This window comes from Chironomus tepperi, unplaced genomic scaffold (genome assembly GCF_022539635.2).
Source record: "Chironomus tepperi strain 1889 unplaced genomic scaffold, CSIRO-AGI_Ctep_v1 contig_85, whole genome shotgun sequence".
In the NCBI taxonomy this organism is placed as follows: domain Eukaryota; kingdom Metazoa; phylum Arthropoda; class Insecta; order Diptera; family Chironomidae; genus Chironomus; species Chironomus tepperi.
The window spans coordinates 1,279,975-1,300,810 of NW_027226207.1; the positions used below are offsets into that span (position 1 = coordinate 1,279,975).

Sequence of the window (20,836 nt, forward strand, 5' to 3'; positions counted from 1 at the left end):
AAATTTGCAACAAAAGGCATTGTGGAATCAAATTAATCTCCATGCATACTTAAATAGAACAATCCAAAAAAGAAGAGAGAAGATACAAGAGCTTAGCTAGATAATTTTCAAGTACAAGAAGAAAGAAGACAATAAACGACGTGGCGAAAAAACGAGATCAACATGAGTGAGATTATTTAAAACAAAGTCATTTGATTATCATTTTGAATCGAGTTCTTTATTGTGCCATAAATTGGCTCACCCTGCTATTCTCTTTTATATTTTACGAATTTTTTGTTTTATTATTAAAGCATATGAAGCAGGAACAACAGCAAAAGTTTGAAAAGAAGTTCATTAAAAACACTATTTTAATTTCATTAGGAAAACTATTCGTTGTTATTATTATAGCTACTATAGATAGGTTCCTCAAGATTATTTTCATCCTTCGCGATCTTTAAATCGTACACAAAATGTAGAATGACTATTCATTCATTCATATAGTGACACAAAAATAATATCCCTGACTTTAAATGAATTAATTTCCATTTATTTGTATCTTTCTCATTCTAACTCATTCCACTTGATCGCCAAAATGTCGATCGTTTGTATTCCAAGAAGATAAAGATAGTCGTCCCCTCAATCGTGTTCCTATTTTATACGATTTTCAAATTATTTAATTTATATGACAGTTAATGTGGACCTCCCGATGAGTAATTTCAACTCTATTGATTTAATAAAATAGATTTTTTTGCGCGCTATTGAATTTTTTCATATCTATACAGTCTATAGTCTCTAGTCTATGTCAAAAAATTATTTTGCTACGAAGAGAATTTTCAATCCATTTATTAATTTATTTCAATCGTAAAGTCATTTTTTTCATTAGTTCATATATCTTGTATTTGTTGGAATTTACAACAATCAAATATTGATTTCCAAGGCAATTGACCTGATGAACGCAACGTGATTTGTCAGTATAACGCTTATTTGTACATAGATATATACAATAATAGTAATAATAATAATGAATAATCATCATCATCATCGATTGACTCTTTTACAATTATTTACACACTAGAATTGTAAACTGTATATGAATTGCATCAATAAAGCAGAGATTAATAAGAAAATATGAAAGAATCTTTTTCTTTTGAGAAATTTATATTGTAATAAAAATGAAAAATTCTTCACTTTAATTTCATTTTTGTGGCAATTTTTCATCGACATTGCTTTAAGATGAAATGAAGACGGGTATGAAAGTCAATAAATGTATTTGAACTGCTGACTAAAGCGTATTTTCCATGTTGTTACAATATACTCAATATTTAATAATTTATAGAGCAAAGAGTAAAAGTTGACAGTCCCGGATTTCATATAGACATGTAGTCATGTATGTTATGCAATTTTAATTGAGGATCTTGAGGTGTTGGCTCATTGATTGGAATCTCTTTTATGAAATAATTAAAAAATGTTCTTTAAATTAATTTCCTCCTGCCACAATACATTCATAATTCTAACGATTAATGTCCATGTCGTCTATAAATCGAAGACATTCAATATTCAGGAAGCAATTAATCTGATGATGTTATCAGATTGACAGGTATAAAAAAAATTCTGAGACCTCAGCCTTGCCCCCGGTAGCAAATATAAAGCTAATTTAAAGATATCCACTTGATTTTATCGCAGACAATGTCTTGTTCGTCTAAAAGGTAAGAGTATTAATTATTGGGCACATGATGTTATGCTTGTAATAACTCATTAATTCTGTAACTGCAAGTCATTGTTTCTTCAAAATTACTAGCGACTCTCTTTGATTTTTGACATTGAAATATTCAATTAAAAAAAAGTCATCAATTTGGTCAGCATTAAATCAAAACAAACTTTAAGTCAGTCATCAAACCAACCATCCAAAACGATCAATAAACCAGCACATCATTTTAATCAAAGAAAATGCGCTGAAAATAAAAATTGAGTGAGCAAAGAATAAAAGAAAAAAAAATTAAAATTTCCAGTAATGCTGCTCTTGTATGGTCTGAGAAAGAAGCACATGAAAAGATGAAAAAAATTTCTTCAATTCTCACGCATTGTATGAGGCGAAAAAAAGCAATACGCTTTATTTTCGCATTAGAAACGCAAGAAATGAAAAGAGAAAAAAATTAAAATTCCAAGCAAAAATAAGAAATAAATTCACCGGACAATTCTGAGTCTCAACTTACTCATTTCGTCTCTTATTTCACGATGAAGAACAAAAATCTTTTTAATGTGACAGAGTTCACATGATTTTTTAACATTTCTTAATTATCGCGATGAGATGAGATGAGATTTACTTTACATAATTTTCTCTTTTGTGTTCTATGTGGTACTCGGCCCTTGGATTCATCCAGACAATTCATTTTCATTCACACGTTCAATTTGGAATGTAAATAAATGTTATCTTAATTCTGTTGTTCATGTTCTTTTGGACCATTACTCGGTATGACATAATTAGAGTGTTCATGTTTTCTATATTACATTTCATTTCAGTTAAGTGTTGTTAAGAAAATCCACAAAATAAAATTGAAGACGATAAAGAAGGCAAGAATGTGCTTCATAATGGCAACTTTGAAAATTAAATTTATGTGCCACTTTTTGTTTTGTTTTATCTCTTCCCCATTTCATTTCTTTTCAAATCTCATGAATTTCAAAATTCACTCGTGTGCTCTGTTCTAGAAAACTTTTGTGAAGATCTCTTGCTGTTTTGAATGACAACAAAATGAAATTGGAGCAAAAAGCAAAAAACTTTGCAAATTTTAGACTTTTTTTAATTTTTGTTATACAGTTGATCTTTTAAAACGTCAATCTGATATTCTAGTTGCAATTTGAATAGATAAATGTTTCAGTTATGCTTTGCATCTGCGTTATTTTAATTGAACATTGGATATCTATAAAAATGGAGTACAGGTCTGAATTTTAGGTTAGTTTGATAGACAGATTTACAGTAGTTATTATGAATTTGAAATATAGAGTGAGATCTTAATTTTGACAGGTTTACGAACATTTTATCTCAATTGACGATTACTGAAGTTGTAAAGTTGACGATCAATTTGTTCTAGGGTTTAAATTTAAGGCTTTTAAACATAAATCCACTAACTTGACACACTCCAATCTAAACCCATAAAATGTTACAATCAGTTTGTATACTAACATGTTATATTGGCTTAATCATTCGTTTATCATAAAGCTAATAATTGTATTACTCAAATATGACTAATCTGTGAATATATAATTCGAAGAAAAACCTTACAGCCCTTCAATTATCATGAAAAATTAAGTAATTCCGTAAATATGAGTCAAATAATATTTGCTAATTTGTTTTCTAAATATGACCACACTAATTCTAATGTTTAAGTAAAGTCTGAGCATCTTTACTCAAAAAAAATTTACCACAGGCTAATAGACTAAATATACGAAAATCAGAAGAGACATAAATCTCAAAGATAAATCGGTACAAGAAGTCGAATAGAATATTGTCAGCAAATATTCCACTGAAATTCTAGACATCAAGCAACACTCAAAGAAAATCTGTGTAAAAAATCATGTACAAATCACATTATTTCAGCTAGAACATCAATTCTATTCGCATCTACATTTCATTGTACAAGCCAATCTGAAGGCTGAAAAATATTTGCTCAATGATGAAGAAGAATTGAAAAATTTTCTGAGAAAGATATGTATACGAATATAATGAAATCAGTGGGAAAGAAATGTACGAAAATAAAAATAAGAGTTCTAACTTACTTCTCCATGCACAACTCATCCAAATAGAATTTAACACCGGAATTCTTATGTTCAAAATGCTTCCATACACAAATAATTGCGCATATAAAAAAAATGTTATGTATCTTTCACTTTCAGAACGATGCTACACATTAGTTGCAATTAACAAATCGTTTTATATTGCCTTATAATTAGTTCTTTTAACTATGAACATGCAAACCGTTTAATGCACACGAAACACACTACGAAACGTTCTGATTCACTGAGCAAATTACTTCACGAAACAACAACAAAAGCACATGGAAGGCAAAAAAAAATTTCGCTTTTCTTTTTTTATGATGTTATTAATTTGTGGCTGTTTAGAGTTAATTAAGGAACTTTTATAGGTTATTAATATTTTTTTGTGATTTTATGTCGATGGGTCGGACGTTCGCCGGAACTACCAGAGAGAATATGTTTATTATTAAGAACTCAGCACAGCAAAAAGAAGATATTAACGTCAAAATAATATTGTAGCAACAATTATTGATGAGTTGCTTCCTTTCGTGAGAATAATTCTTGATCTTTTCAACATAATCATCAAAACAGCACACACAAAAAATATTAAACGGCTCAGTACACGGCACTAATGCTAGTTATTTGATTACTCATTAAAGCTCATTAATTATAGAATGAATCAAAGAATAACTATGTTCTATTCATCTCCTCACTTTTTTTATATATTCACTTAACCAGACACAGAAATTCTTCTTCAATATTCAATTAACATGGAAAAATGTTCTTTTCTTATTTTCCATTCACCCAGGCACAGAACAGAGAAGTTGAGAAAAAAATTCTTATTTTTTTTATTATTGCCGACTAGTATGTCCGATCTCCATCGCAGCATTCAATAAACTAAACGAAGTAAATGAACTTCAACTTCACAAATGCGAGGCGAGTGTACGAAAATGAAAAGAAAAGAAAAAATGAGAAATTTTTTATATTTCTTGTTGCTCTTTTACATTCGCGATGATCGCTGAGTATGTGTGCTGTTTTGACCAAAAAGAAGCATTGAAGCTTTTTTTTTTTTTTTGCTTATTGTATATCTATTTACTACTCATCTCCAATAAAGCTTAGTAGAGCTTTAAACATTCTCATAAGTCATAAAAAAAAATTTAAATTGCAAATTATACAATATATTTTCTATGACTTCATGCTATCCCGTTTTTATTATGCCCCGTAAGATTATTTGATTAATGAGGAACATCTTGCAGAAGATATATTGTGTATAGACAGAGACACATTTGAGATATAGACAAGAAAATTAATTTCATGGAGTTAGGAGGCTAGAAACATTTATTTTTATGTGATTTTATTATTTTTTTTGCAAAAATTGAAATATAATAAAACAGCAGAAAAGAGAGAAATGAAAGCTTTCGTGAGTTCGACAATAGAGTTGGGCGTTTTGACAAATGTTATTGCTTTTACTTGGAGGTAGAAAATGAAAATTAATTTTAAACACATTTGAAAAGCAATTTTTTGGACATTTCAGGGGTCTTGTTGAATAGGCATTTAATTTCATTTAGCTATTTATCAGAAATGTAGCATTAAATTTGCTTTGCAGGTGTCCGCACTTTAGAAGGAAAGAAAAATCAGAGTAGATCTCCCTGTAGTCTATCTAGTACTATTTGAATTGTATTGCTTTCTTTGTACATGTTGGGTTTGGATAGGCTTTTCATCTACCTTTTTAAGTCTTTATTACGGCACAAGGCTCGGTCACAAACAGGCATTTAGTGGTAACAGGGTACACAACTTCGGTGTCAAACTACAGCTTCCCAAATTTCCTGGAGCCTACGATCGCTTGATAATACTGTCAATAATGATCAGAAGCTTCAATATTGTGTTGCTCTACTGACTCATTAAACTATAAGTACTGTAACTAGAACATGTTGTATGCCGTCCTCCCGTATAGTTGGGAGTCCTTAACGTCAATAAATCAAAAGCAACTCAAGCATTACATATATTTTGCACAGTCCTTACAGTCATAAGACGTTATGCAATAAAAACTACTAATACTCAGCGAGTTCCATCAACTTAATCTGACCAAAACATAATAAACAATCTTAATTGTCTATTCTTTATCACATTTATCACCAAATCGCAATTAATTCATTTTAAATTTGTGCATTATCATTCCTCAACCTTTATTTTTGACACTAGACAAAAGCAGTCATCATAAATGTCTATTGCGAAATACCGCAATGCGATAATTCGTAATCATTTATTAACATCATTCGACTTATTGTAGCAAAACAATTTTCGCGCTTCATAAATTTTTATAAATTAATCTTAAAGACAAAAAAACAGTAATAAACAGCGCTTCGCTTTTAAGTATAAAGGAGGACTTTTTTTGCATTCTTTTATTTGATTTATAAAACGACTGTGGATCATAAAATATGTATATATAGTTCCATCAACAAAAATTTTAGCGGTAAAATAAAAAATTTTAATGGAAAATTTCGCAGAGATTAAAAGTCGCGAATGCAGGTCTGATCCAGATTGAGGTAGGTAATACAGACAATTTCTCGTTTGGCAATCGAAGGAGTGTGATCCGTTTTTCTTGCAAATCCGGCATATTTTATGGAAATTCCCCGAAAATGAACCAGTATGAGGCAATGAAATATATTGTACAAATAAAATCACGTACGGAGAAAATAAATGGGTAAAATTAAATTATACCGTATTAAAAGTTTATCCAATTTTTTTTTTTTTTTTTTGATAAATTCTTCAGCACAATCTCTAACTGTTGCTGCCACCGCCTGTGTATGGGAAATTCTATTAATCTTTTATGTAACTCCGTAAAATCAACGAAAACTTCAGTTCAATAAATTAATTTCATGAACTATAAAATATTTAATGTATATATAATTAGCTACTTATGTACAACGATAAAAAAAAAAACCTGACATTCGCCGAATCATACCTTCTTCGGAACAATCCCCATATATATAAAAATTTGCAAGCAGCTTCATCAAGCTCTTTATTACAGATCGTAAAAAATAAAATTTCGCACAATATTCTTCGCTTTTAAAAATATACACACAAGGTCATAAAGACAAAATGATAACAAGAACCGCAAGCATTTCGTGGAATAAAGCTTTTTTATAATGTAGTTTGCAATAATGCCCTCAAACCTCATGTTTCTACGCCCATCTCTCTCCTTTTTTTCATCTTTCTACTGCACTGATCGTAATATGATTTCATTTTTCTTCTTTTCGCTCAATCGCGTACAGAAGATTGGGAAAGAGAATGAGAGGAAGTAAGGAAATTATTAAGGTTGTAGGTTGAATGAAGCGCATTTTTGGAAGAATTTTGTGTCAAGGGAGGTGGACGATGATGCTAAATTCAGCTATATGTGGAAGAAAAATATTAGTGCTTAGGGTGGGGTTCCTAGAGATGCTCTATTGCAGCCAACTAGCTTAAACTCAAAACAACCACAAGCAACAGTCCATAAGTTGCCTAAAGTCAGCTTGACTTTATATTAAGTACGAGATCGAATCAATTTTGAGCTCTGCCTTAAAATTGCAAACAAAGACCCAGTCAAGAACAGCCAACACAAACTGTCTATAAAATCCCACTCACATCATAAAATCAATGCTAAAAATGTAAACTAAAGCAGGGCCTTAAAGTGTGAATGACGGAGATACAATATGCTGTTGTTATTATTGTTTTCGAATGATGTTATTGATGATGAGGAAGAGAAACGAGAGTCGTAAAAAAATGAAGAGAAAAAAACCAGTTTGATGCAAAAAAAATTAAATGCCGCTTGTAAAAAAGGTAATGAATGTAAATCATGGAATTGATCCTTTTTCGCAACTGAAAAATGTCGTCATGTTGAGCAAGAAATAGTTGAAGCTGGTTTCTAGCTCGTGCTAATGAAGTAAATTAGCACACAAAGTCTGCGATAATGACAAATATTTCTTTATCTGTTCGCTCACAAAGGAATGAAATTGAAAACTTAATTTACTGAAAATTGCAATGCCAGCAGAAGTAATAATAAAACTGTTAAATCGATAACGGCAAGTAAATGGCATTAATGATAACAAATAGCTGTGCAGAATGAAAAAAAAATATTATGAAGGTGTGAAGAAGTAAATTGAATAATAATGCCATAAATGTGGTCTTTAGTGCTTAGTTCTCTGTTGTTTTTTGCTCTAGTATATTGTAGATTTATAAAACAATTAACGATTCAATAGATCACCACGAGCAATTTGCGGGCATGTGTGAAAACAGTAAATTGACATTGCAAACAACTCCGTCAGATGGTGGTATATAAAGTCAGCTGCTGCTGTTATTTAATTTTCATTCTTGACCACTTTTAAATATTGATATGGTAATTTTCTGTCATAAATATTTGCTATACACAGTTTAGTTAGCTTTTATTTCATAATTTAAAGGTCTCCGAATTATTTTATTGCAGCTAATTTTTTTAAGTGCAGTTTTTTCAATGAGGTGTGGTGTTATGTTAAGATTGACTTGATGTTGGAGTTAAATGGTATCTGAGGTAACGAAGCATATGCATACAAACTTGATTCACATTAGAAGGTCGACGTCTCAATAATTATTTAGAGTTTTTAAGAATTCTTAAATTTACCCTCTACACTAACTTTACGAGAAAATTACTACATGCACTTAAAAATCCTTAGAATAACCCCCATCCTTACCCACCACGTGAAAATCCGGGATTCGCTTCCTTTCAGAAAAAATTGATAAATGGAAACAAAATTAGTAAATACTTTTAAACATCGGACTTAAAAATTAATCAGACACCTAGGCACTTAATTATTATCAGATAACAAGTTGGGACTTTTCCTGTACTTCAGCTCAATTTTCCTAGAAATTACCACTTAAGCTACCTAATTTTAAATCGTAAATTGCTTTGCACTCAACTCTACAGATAATCAGTCAGGTGTTTTCGAATTATTTTGATGACGATTGAAGTAAAATAAAATATCATCGATCGGGATCGCAGTGCAATCCGCCTAGTAGCGCCAAGAACCCTACGTCATTAGTATTAAAAGTGTTACTAACCAAAGTTCAAGATCGACTCAGATTTTGTATCAAATAGTCGATTAGAACAAAGTTCGAGTAGATATCAAGCTATGTTAGAAACTGTTCAAAAAAGCGCTAAAAGTCGTCACCAAAACAAATTGCAAATTTACTTGCTTACTTTTATGTTCTTGCCATTCTTTATAAGTCGAATGTACTTGAAATTCTTAAAGAATTGCTCACAATGAATTATAATGGCTAAATGTTTAATAATAACAATAATGATAGTATATAAAGCTTTTTTCAAACCCCGAAAAGAGGAAAAAAATGAAAAATAATAAAAAAAATTACATGATAAATTCAAAAACTTATGAAGTCATGTCGCGAGAGTAAAGAAAAAGAACATGAAACAGAGCGGCACAATATTTTTTTGCGAATCATTATAATGCTCATGTATTGTAAATAAAAATGAACTTTTTTAGTCGTAGAACGGCGACAGATCAACTGGAATTTCTTTGTACTATATGACTAAGCTCCTCAAAAGAATAGATTGAGATAATAATTACTGCACGTAAATAAAAGTCGAGTACATGCTGTAAGTGAGCTAAAAATAGGCATGTAAAGTACAATTTTTATCATTTCTTCAAAACGAAGCTGATAAATTACTTTTTCGCGATTTCATGTCTGAATGAAATAAAATTGCGTAATGGAAAAATGACCTAAGTGTTTCTGGCTAAAACAGTTTAAATTAATAAGAATTCTGTATTGTTATCTTGTCAGTTGACTGACTCATACACAATCGCGATTTAATCTGGATTTGACAAAAGTATGACAACTTTAGCGTAGACATTCGATGAATTAGAAATTTCTGGAGAACTTTATTGAATCAGGGAGGATTTAAATTACTAAAAAATCATCAGTCACAGCCTAGAAATCACAAAGATTCCTAATTTTTGAGTTTACATCAGTAACATATGGCATTTAGGCAAGACAATATCACTTTAATAACACAACTGGAACTAAATTGACTGACTCACCATTTGATTGTGTCACATTGGCTATTAATTGATCAACTACAATCGATGTCGAGACAAGCTGTGATGCAATCGGTGTATTATTTGCAAAAATCTCTTTTGAATTTAAAATCTCACTGTCATTATTTATCATAATTTTATTATTGATGAGGCATTCAGCACTTTCGTAATTGTTATTACGATTAAATGTGGAATTTTCATTAGCTTGCTTCACATGGTCATTAACTAATTTCGTACATTTATCATTGTCACTTTGTAATTCCATATTTTTATCACGATAAAGTAATTTTGTGTGATTTACTTGCTGATGTTCTTTTAAATTTTTCTTGTTCTCGTAAACACAATTAACTGAACTTTTCACATCAATTTTTAGACCGCGAATGTCATTTTTACTTTCGCTTCCGTACGTATTGTCATCGACTTTTGTGATTAAATTATCGCTCTTATCTTCACACTTATGAAGATAAGAGGAATCATTATCATCATTATTATTGATTTCCATATTCGCTTTTTGTGGTTGATATATTTCCATAGTATCTGACATTCCATTGCCATTTTTATCGTCTGTATCGTGTATGATCAAAATTGGTCTTGAAATGTAAATAGAATGCAATAAATTAAAGACATTGCCATAATTAAATGGTAATATTGAGCAACAAAAAAGTATTGAACTCACCCATTTGTTGACTTTTGCTGAATAACAAATTGTTCGATCGATGAAAATTCTTCTTCAGCCTCTCCAATTGTCGGAAGACTATTTGCTGAATTTCCACACCATGGAAAATTAAAATAAGCTTGTGATATATTTAAAAATTCCGGCGGACCCAATTTTTCTTCCTCATCATCGCCAGCCGCAAAGCATTCAAACTTAATTGGCTCATAAGACTGTTCGTGCTCTTCCGATGAATTAATTTTATCAACATTTCCATTTACAGCTTTAGCATCATTTAACCATGATTCAATTGTTGTCTTCGTTGGCGTTGTTTTTGTATCAATTTCGCAATGTACTTCCTGTGGCAATGAGATGGATCTTGGACGTGGCACTGGAGGCACTTTCATATCAACATTTTCATATTGCCGTTGATCATTATCTGGGATGATCATAGACGAAGATGCTGTTGTTTTTGATATATTCACGTAATTGCCAGCTACTTTAATGTCATCATTTACTCTCTCACATTCATTATGGATATTATTGTTATTGATGATGCTGTTGTTGTTGTTGTGGCTGTTGACGATATTATTATATTCGCTTGGTTCCGACTCATTGAATAGCAACAAATTATCGATTGACATTGGAGCGTTACTGTTGCTCACAACATTAGTACTGTTGACATTAAATTCACGCTCAATCATCTGGAATGGTTTTGTAAGAATTCTTGTTAGATCGCTATTGCTGGCATTCGTCGAGAGCAATGACAAGTCTGATTCTGACGAGAAATTAGAAATGACTGAAATTTGAGATGATATTGTACTTCCTGTCTCATCAGATTCATCATTACGACTTAAATCATCATCAAGCGTGCAATTGAGATAAGTTTCAGCAGCTACAGGAGTTTCTGTAATGATAGGCTGTTGCACTGATTGCTGAATTGGTTGCTGTACATTTATTGTCGCCTTAGGCAATGCAATTGGTAATGTATTCGTTTCACGTAAGGACGCTGGTATCGGTCTTTTATTGTTAATTTTTCTTGGCGGTATCTTCGGTGGTGATGGTGGAACTGGACGCTTTGTTGTTCCATTAAATGAATCATTACGTATGACCATCATTGAATTACGATCGCCTTTCTTAACCAATAAATTAATTGCAACATTTCTGTCTTTTAAACATTTTACGCATTCAATTCTCGTCATGTTCGTAATTGGCTCACTATCGATTTGTAGAATCTCATCGCCTTCACTCAAACACCCCCAGGAGGCACGCGCACGATATGCCGGACTATCGGGATCACATGACTGAATGAATAGTCTCTCAACTCGTTCGTTAGTCTTTGTTCCACCTTGAAATTTTAGGCCAAAACCCAGCCGCTCACCCGGCAATCGGTAAATAGTAACAATTTCACCGTTTGTCGGATTCTCTGATGTGCTTATGGTCGTCGTATTTTGATTATTATTTATCGATAATACTGTCACAAATGATGATTTCTTTTCATGTTCGTTAATGATGCTATTAATTGCAACACCGCTGTTAATATTACCGCCACCATTTAGTTGGCATTTTGGCTGAAGATCAACCGAAACAACAGTTACGTATTCACTCATCTTTCACATTTGAGGAAATCTTTAGTTATTTTTATTTCTTTCTTTTATTCTTCTTTTTACTTTTTCATGAAGTTTTTCTTCTTAATTTAAATTTTTTTTGTACGTAAAGTTCCACTTTTAATTTTTCTTCATTAATAGATCAACAATTGTGATTACTGAATAGCTGATAAATGCCTCGTTAACCTGAAAATATAAGTAATTGAACAATAGAATGCTTAATTAATAGTCGAGAGATCATCATCAATTAATAGTATTATGAATAATGAGATTTTTTATTTGAAATAGGAAAATTAGGTAATTTTCACTTTTTTTTGGAATGCCTTTACATTTCTACGAATTGATTGAGTAATGATCATGCACAACAATATTGTATTTTGAATATTCAAGTCCTGTATCGTAGTGTTATAATGAAATTAAGAGCAATATTTATTACTCTTTGCATGCTTCAAGTAAAAGTGCAAGTAAGCAAGAAATGAAATGGAAGTAAAATAGAGTCTAAGTGCCAAGGAAAGCTATTTTCGCTCAGCAACAAACTCGTTTAGCTTTTTATGCAGTCACAACAAGTTGAAAGCTATTTTGCAATCTACAACATGGTGAATGCGCATAATTATTATTATAAATATTTATAATGCACTGCCCATACCCCTTTTTATGTACATTATAGATGAGAATTAATTAAAATTATTAGTAATTAAAATTTTTTGTAAATTAATGTATCGCATAATCCAAATTGTTACATTAGGATTAACTCTTTATGGTTATGCCTACGTGATTCGAATTTCGCTTTTGAAATCTTTTTGGAGATTTTTAGTTTTTTGCTAAACATGCGCTTAAAAATTTCGTGAGTGGATTAAGCAAATTCTTTGTATGAATACTTTTAATTAAGGAACAATTTTATTGAAGAGCCGGCAAAATATTTTGTTGCTGATGACATGCAGGGTTGTTGTTCTAATGATTCAGCAACATCTTATGACTCTCTTAAGGTCGGCAGAGAACATCAAGACTGTCACTGTCTCACTGCTCATCTATCTTAATTTAAAAAGGTTTTTGGAGAACTTAAGGGTCATTGACTTGTTAAGTATTGCAAAATATTGGCCTCTTAACATCAACCCTTAAGACATAGAATCAAAATTCGAATTTTTAAGTCTGTATATTGACCCACAGACTGCTAATCTTCCCGAGGCCTGAGAAACAGATTAAAAATTTTAAATTCCTAAGTCAGCTTTGAATCAACCAGCTTCTAATATTCTCAGTATTAACAAAATATTCCCAGAAGACGACTAAATGTCTGGTCCTAGATAGCCTCTAATTTCCATGATCTGACATTAATCCTCCCGACATTAATCATGCACGCAAAAAATTAAAATGCACGTTTGGTCTAAAAGCATCTTCCGATCTACCGCCAAACCTGCTTCCTTAATCGAAATTCAACCTCATGATTCAATTCATGTCATTCAAAACCGTTTCTACGGTCAGACTGAAATGATTAACTGCTCAATTAACCTTCTTTGCTCGACAATGAAAAATATTTAATGCATTGCAATGCATTGTGAGATAAAAAGCATGGAAGGCAAAAAAAAAATCGCCAATGTATCAAGTCAGAAGAGAAAGAAAGAGGCATTCCATTCACGAGATGATGTAGATTCTTTCGTTTTCCGTATGAAAATTTCTCCAATCGGCGACACAGTTTTTATAAATATATATAAATACATATATTTTTTTTTTCGTGTAAAGATGGAAAGTAATGAATTTGATCATTGAATGAAACCTGTTTTAACACATATACTTTCAAAATATAAATAACTAAAAATTTCGCATTTTATTATTGACATTTCCTCTAAGAAGATCAGGAAAGATAATCTTTGGTAAAAGTGAAGCATTGAAAATCTGATTTACTAAATTATTGCACGTCAAAATGCAATATCTGATCCGTCATTTAATATATCGCATTAACCACATGCTGGGTTCCCTCTGTGCACATTACGTATGGATCTTATTTATATTATGATTTGGGATGTCTAGTAAGTTTGTTTTTGGAATTTATAATGAGCCGGGAGCTAAATTTTATTCAAATTTATTAGACGAATATGTTTGGCATGTTTCCGTACCTTAATAGTCGTGTATTTTAAATATCATATGGTGATGTAGCGTAGTAGGGTCTTAGTCATCGATCTATATGCAGCCAAACATTGTCATTGCACAAAAATAAACTTTGAATCATAAGAATCAAGTAGCAAACTAGAAATCTGTAAGACAGTCTCTTTTAAAAGGGCATTAGCTCAATTACTAACAAGTCTTTGTAATTTTAGACAATTTCTATGAGCTTAATAAGTTTGGTTCACTTTTTAAAATGAATTTTGGAGTGTATAGCCAATTCAATTAGCATATCCGACGATCAGTTCTAGCGAAATGTAAATAAAAAGATGTTGAAAAATGAGACAACTCAATATCCAAATATAGGCCATTCCAGTAATATCCAAATATTTGCACAACCACTTAATCTCACAATCTATTGACTCATCAAACTGTTTTTAAAGATCTCTAAACCAATTTTTTTTTTCACTTAAAATCCACAAGATATTAGATTTCAATTACAGTAGATGGACACCCTACACATGTCTTGTAAATAATAACAAGCATAATCATTATCACGCCATTAAGCTTTTAGATTTCACTAATCTTTTTTGATTTTCATTTTCTTTTTTTTTTTTTTTTGTTGTTAACACAAGCCGAGAATCTGTGTCATGAATGACTTGGCCGAAATTAGACACATAAGACACTCTCGACACACACAATGTATATCGTAGTCAATTGTAGGTAAATCTTGTGGTATTCACATTGGTTTCGAAAGTTATAAAATTTTGTTTTTCTGCATATCCATTAGCATTGAGCTAAATCCTTTAATTCTATATGCAGCAACTCACCATAAATGGAACTGAAGTGCTATTTCTCTTGTTCTTTTCGTTCCTTAATTCGTAAACAAATATCCAATCATATTCATTAATAATCCACGCACATTCTTCATTAATTCATTTAATGTACACAAAACTTTTTTTCCATAATAATTCGAACAACAAATTACAACATTAAGCACAGAGAATCAATATTTATTCTATTCTGTTGCACACATTGAACGAGGCATGTGAAAGGAATTTTGAAAGAGAATTCTAAATTAAAATTAATTGACGGAAATTTATAATAAACATCACTTAACACTAAGCACAATTGATATTGATTTGTTCTTACAACACCCAAACCAAAATAAGAGAACGGGAAAAAAATGAAAATCAAAACAAATATGAGAAAAAAAAAGTGCGATGATGATCACCGCAGCAGCAGCAACAGCAGTCAAATAAATGTGCTCACGTTACGACAAAATTCAACAACACACTGAACTTTTTTATTATTATTATTTTTTTCTTTTCTTCATTGAATCCATGTAGCCCAAGCAAACAAGCGAGCAGCCAGCGCGCTGAGAGATTGGAGTTATGGAAAGCAGTAAGAAAAGAAAAGTCGTTTGAGAGGCGCGGTTTTAATGTTTGAATGAGTGTTAGAGGCGCACTGGTTTGTTGTTATTCGTAATTAATAGTGTATAATCATTAAAATCTAACCAGAGTTGCATGCTGATGGTAAGCTAATACAAGAAAAGCACAAGTAAGAAAGGCCCGGCACCAGATCAGTGTTAGATGTCTGACTCGGTTTAATTTAAATTTGGAGTAAAATTAGAACCAAACGTTAGCTGAATATCCTCTAGGACTTATCAGCACTAAAGCATCTACTTCATCAGACCTAACCCTCTACATCTCAATGTTATGCATCTAAAAATACCCCAAATGACCAAAAGAACTTACATCACCAATGTTTTTCAAGCTAAGCTATTGAATATTCTCTAATTTGCTTCAGTGCCGCAACAAAGTTAAATAAATTGTGACATTTACCCCATGAGCACCATGACCTATAAGTCATAAAGAGTTTCATTAGACAAATGACATTCAATATTTAATGTAGGATAATGCAGATATATGTGACACTCCTTTAACAAAGTCCTAGCCATTTAGTCAATCCAATAAACACCCACCCAAACTGCAAACAGCATCTCTCACTCGATCAAATGGTCAAAACGCTCCACAAAAATACAACATTACAAACATGACCGGGAGGTAGTGAGGAAATTTTATTAGTGAGATACTGTTAAACACAGCATCTGTTTCATGCGCCCCTGAATTCAACTGTGTTTCATTCTTGATCATTTAAGAAAAAACAACACAAAAAACAGCCAAATGTAAAAAAAAAGAGAGAAAAAAAATCGACTTGAATGAATGCAAAAAAAAATCAACATTGAACAGCGTATAAAAATATTAAATAAAAATTTCAATCTACCGTTAGTCTGGTTAATATGGTATGAAAAAGTCATGGCGTTTTCTCTCTCGCTTTACTATGCATCGATCTATCTTTTCGAAAATTATATCTCTCTTGTGCGCCCAGTTTATATGCTCATGCTCACTCCATTCATTTACTCAATGGAGGTTGGATTATTAATAAAAAAATAAGTTTTTTTTTTCATTTGAAACATTTATGGATAATGCCGCGGCGCGTAAGTCAAATACAATATGATATTTAATTTTACTTAAGACATTGCACGGGTATTGCATTTCAATAATAATGAATGAATGAACGTATAAATGGATATATACAGAAAAGATATTAATATCTCCTTTAGTCTTCATGTATTCATGCTTGAGCAGTTCATAAAATGAGAAACAAAATATGCGTAAATTAAGAAAAAAATAAAACATTAAATTGCATATCGTGATCTATACCACAAATGAACTTTTATATTGCTCTTTTCTTTCTATATTGAAATAATAATAAATACGAAAACAGACCTAAGCGTGTTGTGTTTAATTTTGGCGAGCGACTGTATACAGAATTAAAAAGTCATAAAGAAGAAAATATGGTTTGTGGTTTGATGGAGTGTCTAAGGCGCATTTATGAAATATGAATGAAAATGACGTATCAACAGTTAGACTGCGATTGCAGTCTGAATCCAAATGTTAATTGTATACCTTCTCGTGGTATTTCCTGAGATCTCTTAATGCGCCGCTAACGATCGAGCTATATGCCGGGATAAGTACGTTAAAGGATAGAGTAAAATACTATTCAAAGCACTTCGTTAGAAGGATGACAACCCCAATTTCAGATCCCTCTCACTACTGCACTTCCAATGATATATTCATATCCAAAAATAATTTAAGTGACAAATTGCATTGAGCACAAAAATCTCTTCATTAAAAGCTATACAAACAGGTCTATATGGTTAGAGGTATGATTTCAAACACATCAAGCAGCACACATTGTAAAAAGCAGAAAAAAGAATTGAGTAGGACACTGACTAAGAAACTTCAATAATATAGATTTGATCCAAACGTCTATTACTAAAAAATTAACAACAAAGAAAATTAAGAAACAGCACCGAGAGAAAACAATAAGAAGAAGCTGTAGAATATTGTATGCATCGTCATTAGCGTCAAATGCTCGTGATTATCAAATTGTAGGGATGGCTATCAGTGAATTGAAATTAATTTCAACCTGCCAATTTATAAACGATCTGTGTCCAACCTCTCATTCTTTTACTATCTCTCTCTTTTTCGTCTTTTGTCCCGGGCTATCGATCATATACATATGCCGTAAGAGAAAATATCTAGAGAGTTTCTTTCACCAATTCTGTCTTGAATTCGATCACAAAATGCGATGGAAATTGGACTTGAAATTTGGGTTACGGTTACACGAAACTTAAGCATTTTTATCGGATGCTTTAAATTGGTGAATATTTTGAACTTCTTTTCTTCTCATTTCTCATATAAGCTTCTTCTTTTTTCCATGTTCTGCTTTTTATTCTCTCTATCTTCATGTTTTCATTGCCAAAAAAAATTCATAATAATATGGTAAGCAGACGATCTTTTTCTTTAATTTCTTAGCATGAATTTGGGTAACAAGTGTGTTTTTGTTTTTATTTGGTTCGTTGACTGGAAGGTTAACTGTCTGGATGACTAACTCATTGATAGCTTAATGCTTGCTGTTTTTCCGGTAAGTTAACTCTTTGATTGAATGATTAGTTCGTGAAATGCTTGAGTAACTAAATTATTTATTGAGTTTTTATTCAAAATTGAATATAGGTCGAGAATAGATTACTTGAGTATTAAGCTAACCTCAAATTGTAAGCATTTAGAAATCAAGTAGCTGTAGATTAGCTTAACTACTAAATAGACTAAATAGATGTAGATAAATCTAGCAATTGAACTTAATATAGTTCTTAAGTATAAATTAGAAATTTCAGTCATAAATCAGTAGTTTTACACCCTTCCAGACCATAAATTCCCCTTTTTAATATTAATAACCATAAAATGCGCTTCGATCGCCTCAAGCCCAATAATCATTTCACAAATTTTGTTATTATACGTATCCACTCTCATGGGATGGTAACCGTTAAGATCAAGAACATACCTCAATTACACAATTGTTTCTTGTCGATGTTTGTTAACTTATGTAGGTCATTGTAACAAGAACTTCCAAAATATAATTATCTGTATCACTTGAACACACCTTTTAACAACTCTTTCACAAAACAATAAAAATGGTCATCAGCAGAAAAATAAGCTGTCTACAAATGATTTATACATATGTACATAACACGTTACATGTCTAAATATGAATATCTTAAAATACACGATTATTCGCACGATTTTTGACATCTGTTCGCACTAATTACAAGACATGCTTAACTATTCTTTTTAAAGAAATTCATTTTAACACATTTGGACAAGATGCTTTTGTGTATCCAATCCTTGACTTACAAATGTAGTTTGTTGTGTTTTTGTTTCTCTCGCGTCTCTTATTATTTTGGGAAAAGAAGAATCTGTGGTTTTGCATGAAGTTTGAGAAGAACTTTCATTATCTCACGCAGACTTTTTTTTGAGTTCTTTTTTTGTATGCCACTTGCTATTTATGGCTTTTTAGCGTGTTTATTTGAGAGAAGTGCATGATCATGCACACTTTAAGTTTATTGTTTGGGTGTTTGATTGAATAATTGTTTTGGTAGTAGACTAAATGGGTTTATAATTGACCTGATGGATGATATTTGAGTTAGGCGTTAGGTTGATTAAAGATTTAGGAATGATGTTTAAGATGACATGACCTAGTGGATATACAAAGGTTAGCTAGACTACATGGGTGGTTGCTTATCTCTTTTTAATCAGCCTTAAATTCATCAAAGACGATCCAACTAAGAAGATAATTCAGACTCCAAACCAAATTATTCTATATTCCACATTATTTCCAATATTACACTTCCCAGAAATTGATGCCAGAAGGCATATCAAAACGTTCATAACTCCACAATTTAGAGCACTTTACCACAGCCTCACTACATCTCACCCATAACAGCGCACTGAACTCAAGTTTAATTACATTCAATCAATTCGCAACTCCCATTTCTCTTTTCCCTTTTTCATCATTTGATGCCTGTTTTTGGGTAATATTTTGATCGAATTGATCGAATCCATAAAAATACATGTTGTGATGATACACAATGTAATTTTCGGGAAAATGAGATATTATACATACATAAAAATAAGATTGATGTTGCGTAAAAAACTCATCAACATCGGCTAAGTTATACAAATTGAATTGCTCGAAGAGGAAAAGAAGATCGTTTTTGGAAAATCAAAAATGGAAATAATGATTTGATCTCCGAGAAGAATTAACAGAAAGAAATTATGTGGATTTTATATTCATTTTTTTGAGAGAATAAATTTCAATTATTTGGTAAAGCATTAATTTTCAATTAACTTGTTGGTGTTTTCGATTCCGTTAAGTAATAGACAATATTGCTCCAATATTGAACAGCTACAAATCGTGTTGGAAAGGACCTCGAAAATGTTATTTATTTGTAACATAACAACATTAACGCATAAATTATTTTAACTAACTTACAGTCATAGTAATACAGCCAAAACAAAATCGTTCTCTCTGGTGTCTTAATTGAGTAAAATACTATAAAATTTAAATATCACTTTTCTCACACAATACTAATTGAAATTGATTTGAATTTAATTAATTAGAGTTTTTGATCACTTTAAACACTCACATGATTTATTATAATTGGATTTATGCTCACTGTTAAGGCCAAATTAATTAATTTTAATTTTTTTCATTTAACACATACCATCGTCGATCGTCTTACACTCTCACCGATTTATCAAAACATTCTTCAGGTTTTGGAAGGGTACGTCATGATTCCGAAAAATCACTTCTTGGAGTCTATTTTTATGGTGCAACATAACTGATTCGTTGAGATGATGAATGCTGATGACCTATTGAATTTGTGCTAAATAATTAGATATTCCAATGTTTGATACTGTTAAACTGCTGTCGGAACTGTGAATTATAATATGCACTTAATAATTTTAAATGTCAATAAAGATTTTACTGAAAATATTTGAAAAATTATTTCAAACTCAATGCTTGCTGTAATTTTTGAATGGAATTTTGAAAAAAAATTGAAAATTTCATATTTTTCTTAGAAATTCATTATTAATTAATTAGTTTTCAGTTCCATTATGAATTTCTAACAAACTGACATAAATCAAACAGTTCTATCGATTCTAATTACCTTTAAAATGTTCCATCCAAAATTTATTTGAATTTTCCCGCAATGTTTTCAATGCTGTCTGGTTGTCAAAACATGAAACATCATCATAAATTTTACTTACGATTTAACA

The 20,836-nt window shown here is 31.3% G+C and overlaps 1 protein-coding gene across 3 annotated transcripts in view; it reads right to left on the bottom strand.

The window, feature by feature from the left end:
• The window catches only part of bbg (big bang), a 37,118-nt gene extending 16,854 nt beyond the window's left edge, over positions 1 to 20,264 (bottom strand). The window contains exons 1-3 of one of the 3 annotated variants that reach the window (XM_070635062.1): positions 20,049 to 20,264; positions 10,471 to 12,239; positions 9,798 to 10,384 (exon numbers count right to left, since the gene is read on the bottom strand). In XM_070635062.1, coding sequence (XP_070491163.1) covers positions 9,798 to 10,384; positions 10,471 to 12,056 — 2,173 coding nt within the window. In that variant the 5' untranslated portion in view covers positions 12,057 to 12,239; positions 20,049 to 20,264. Of the gene's footprint in view, positions 1 to 9,797; positions 10,385 to 10,470; positions 12,240 to 14,980; positions 15,124 to 20,048 lie in introns of those variants that run through there. The other 2 variants (XM_070635063.1, XM_070635064.1) reach the window with 2 other exon arrangements.
• Positions 20,265 to 20,836: the final 572 nt, after the last annotated feature.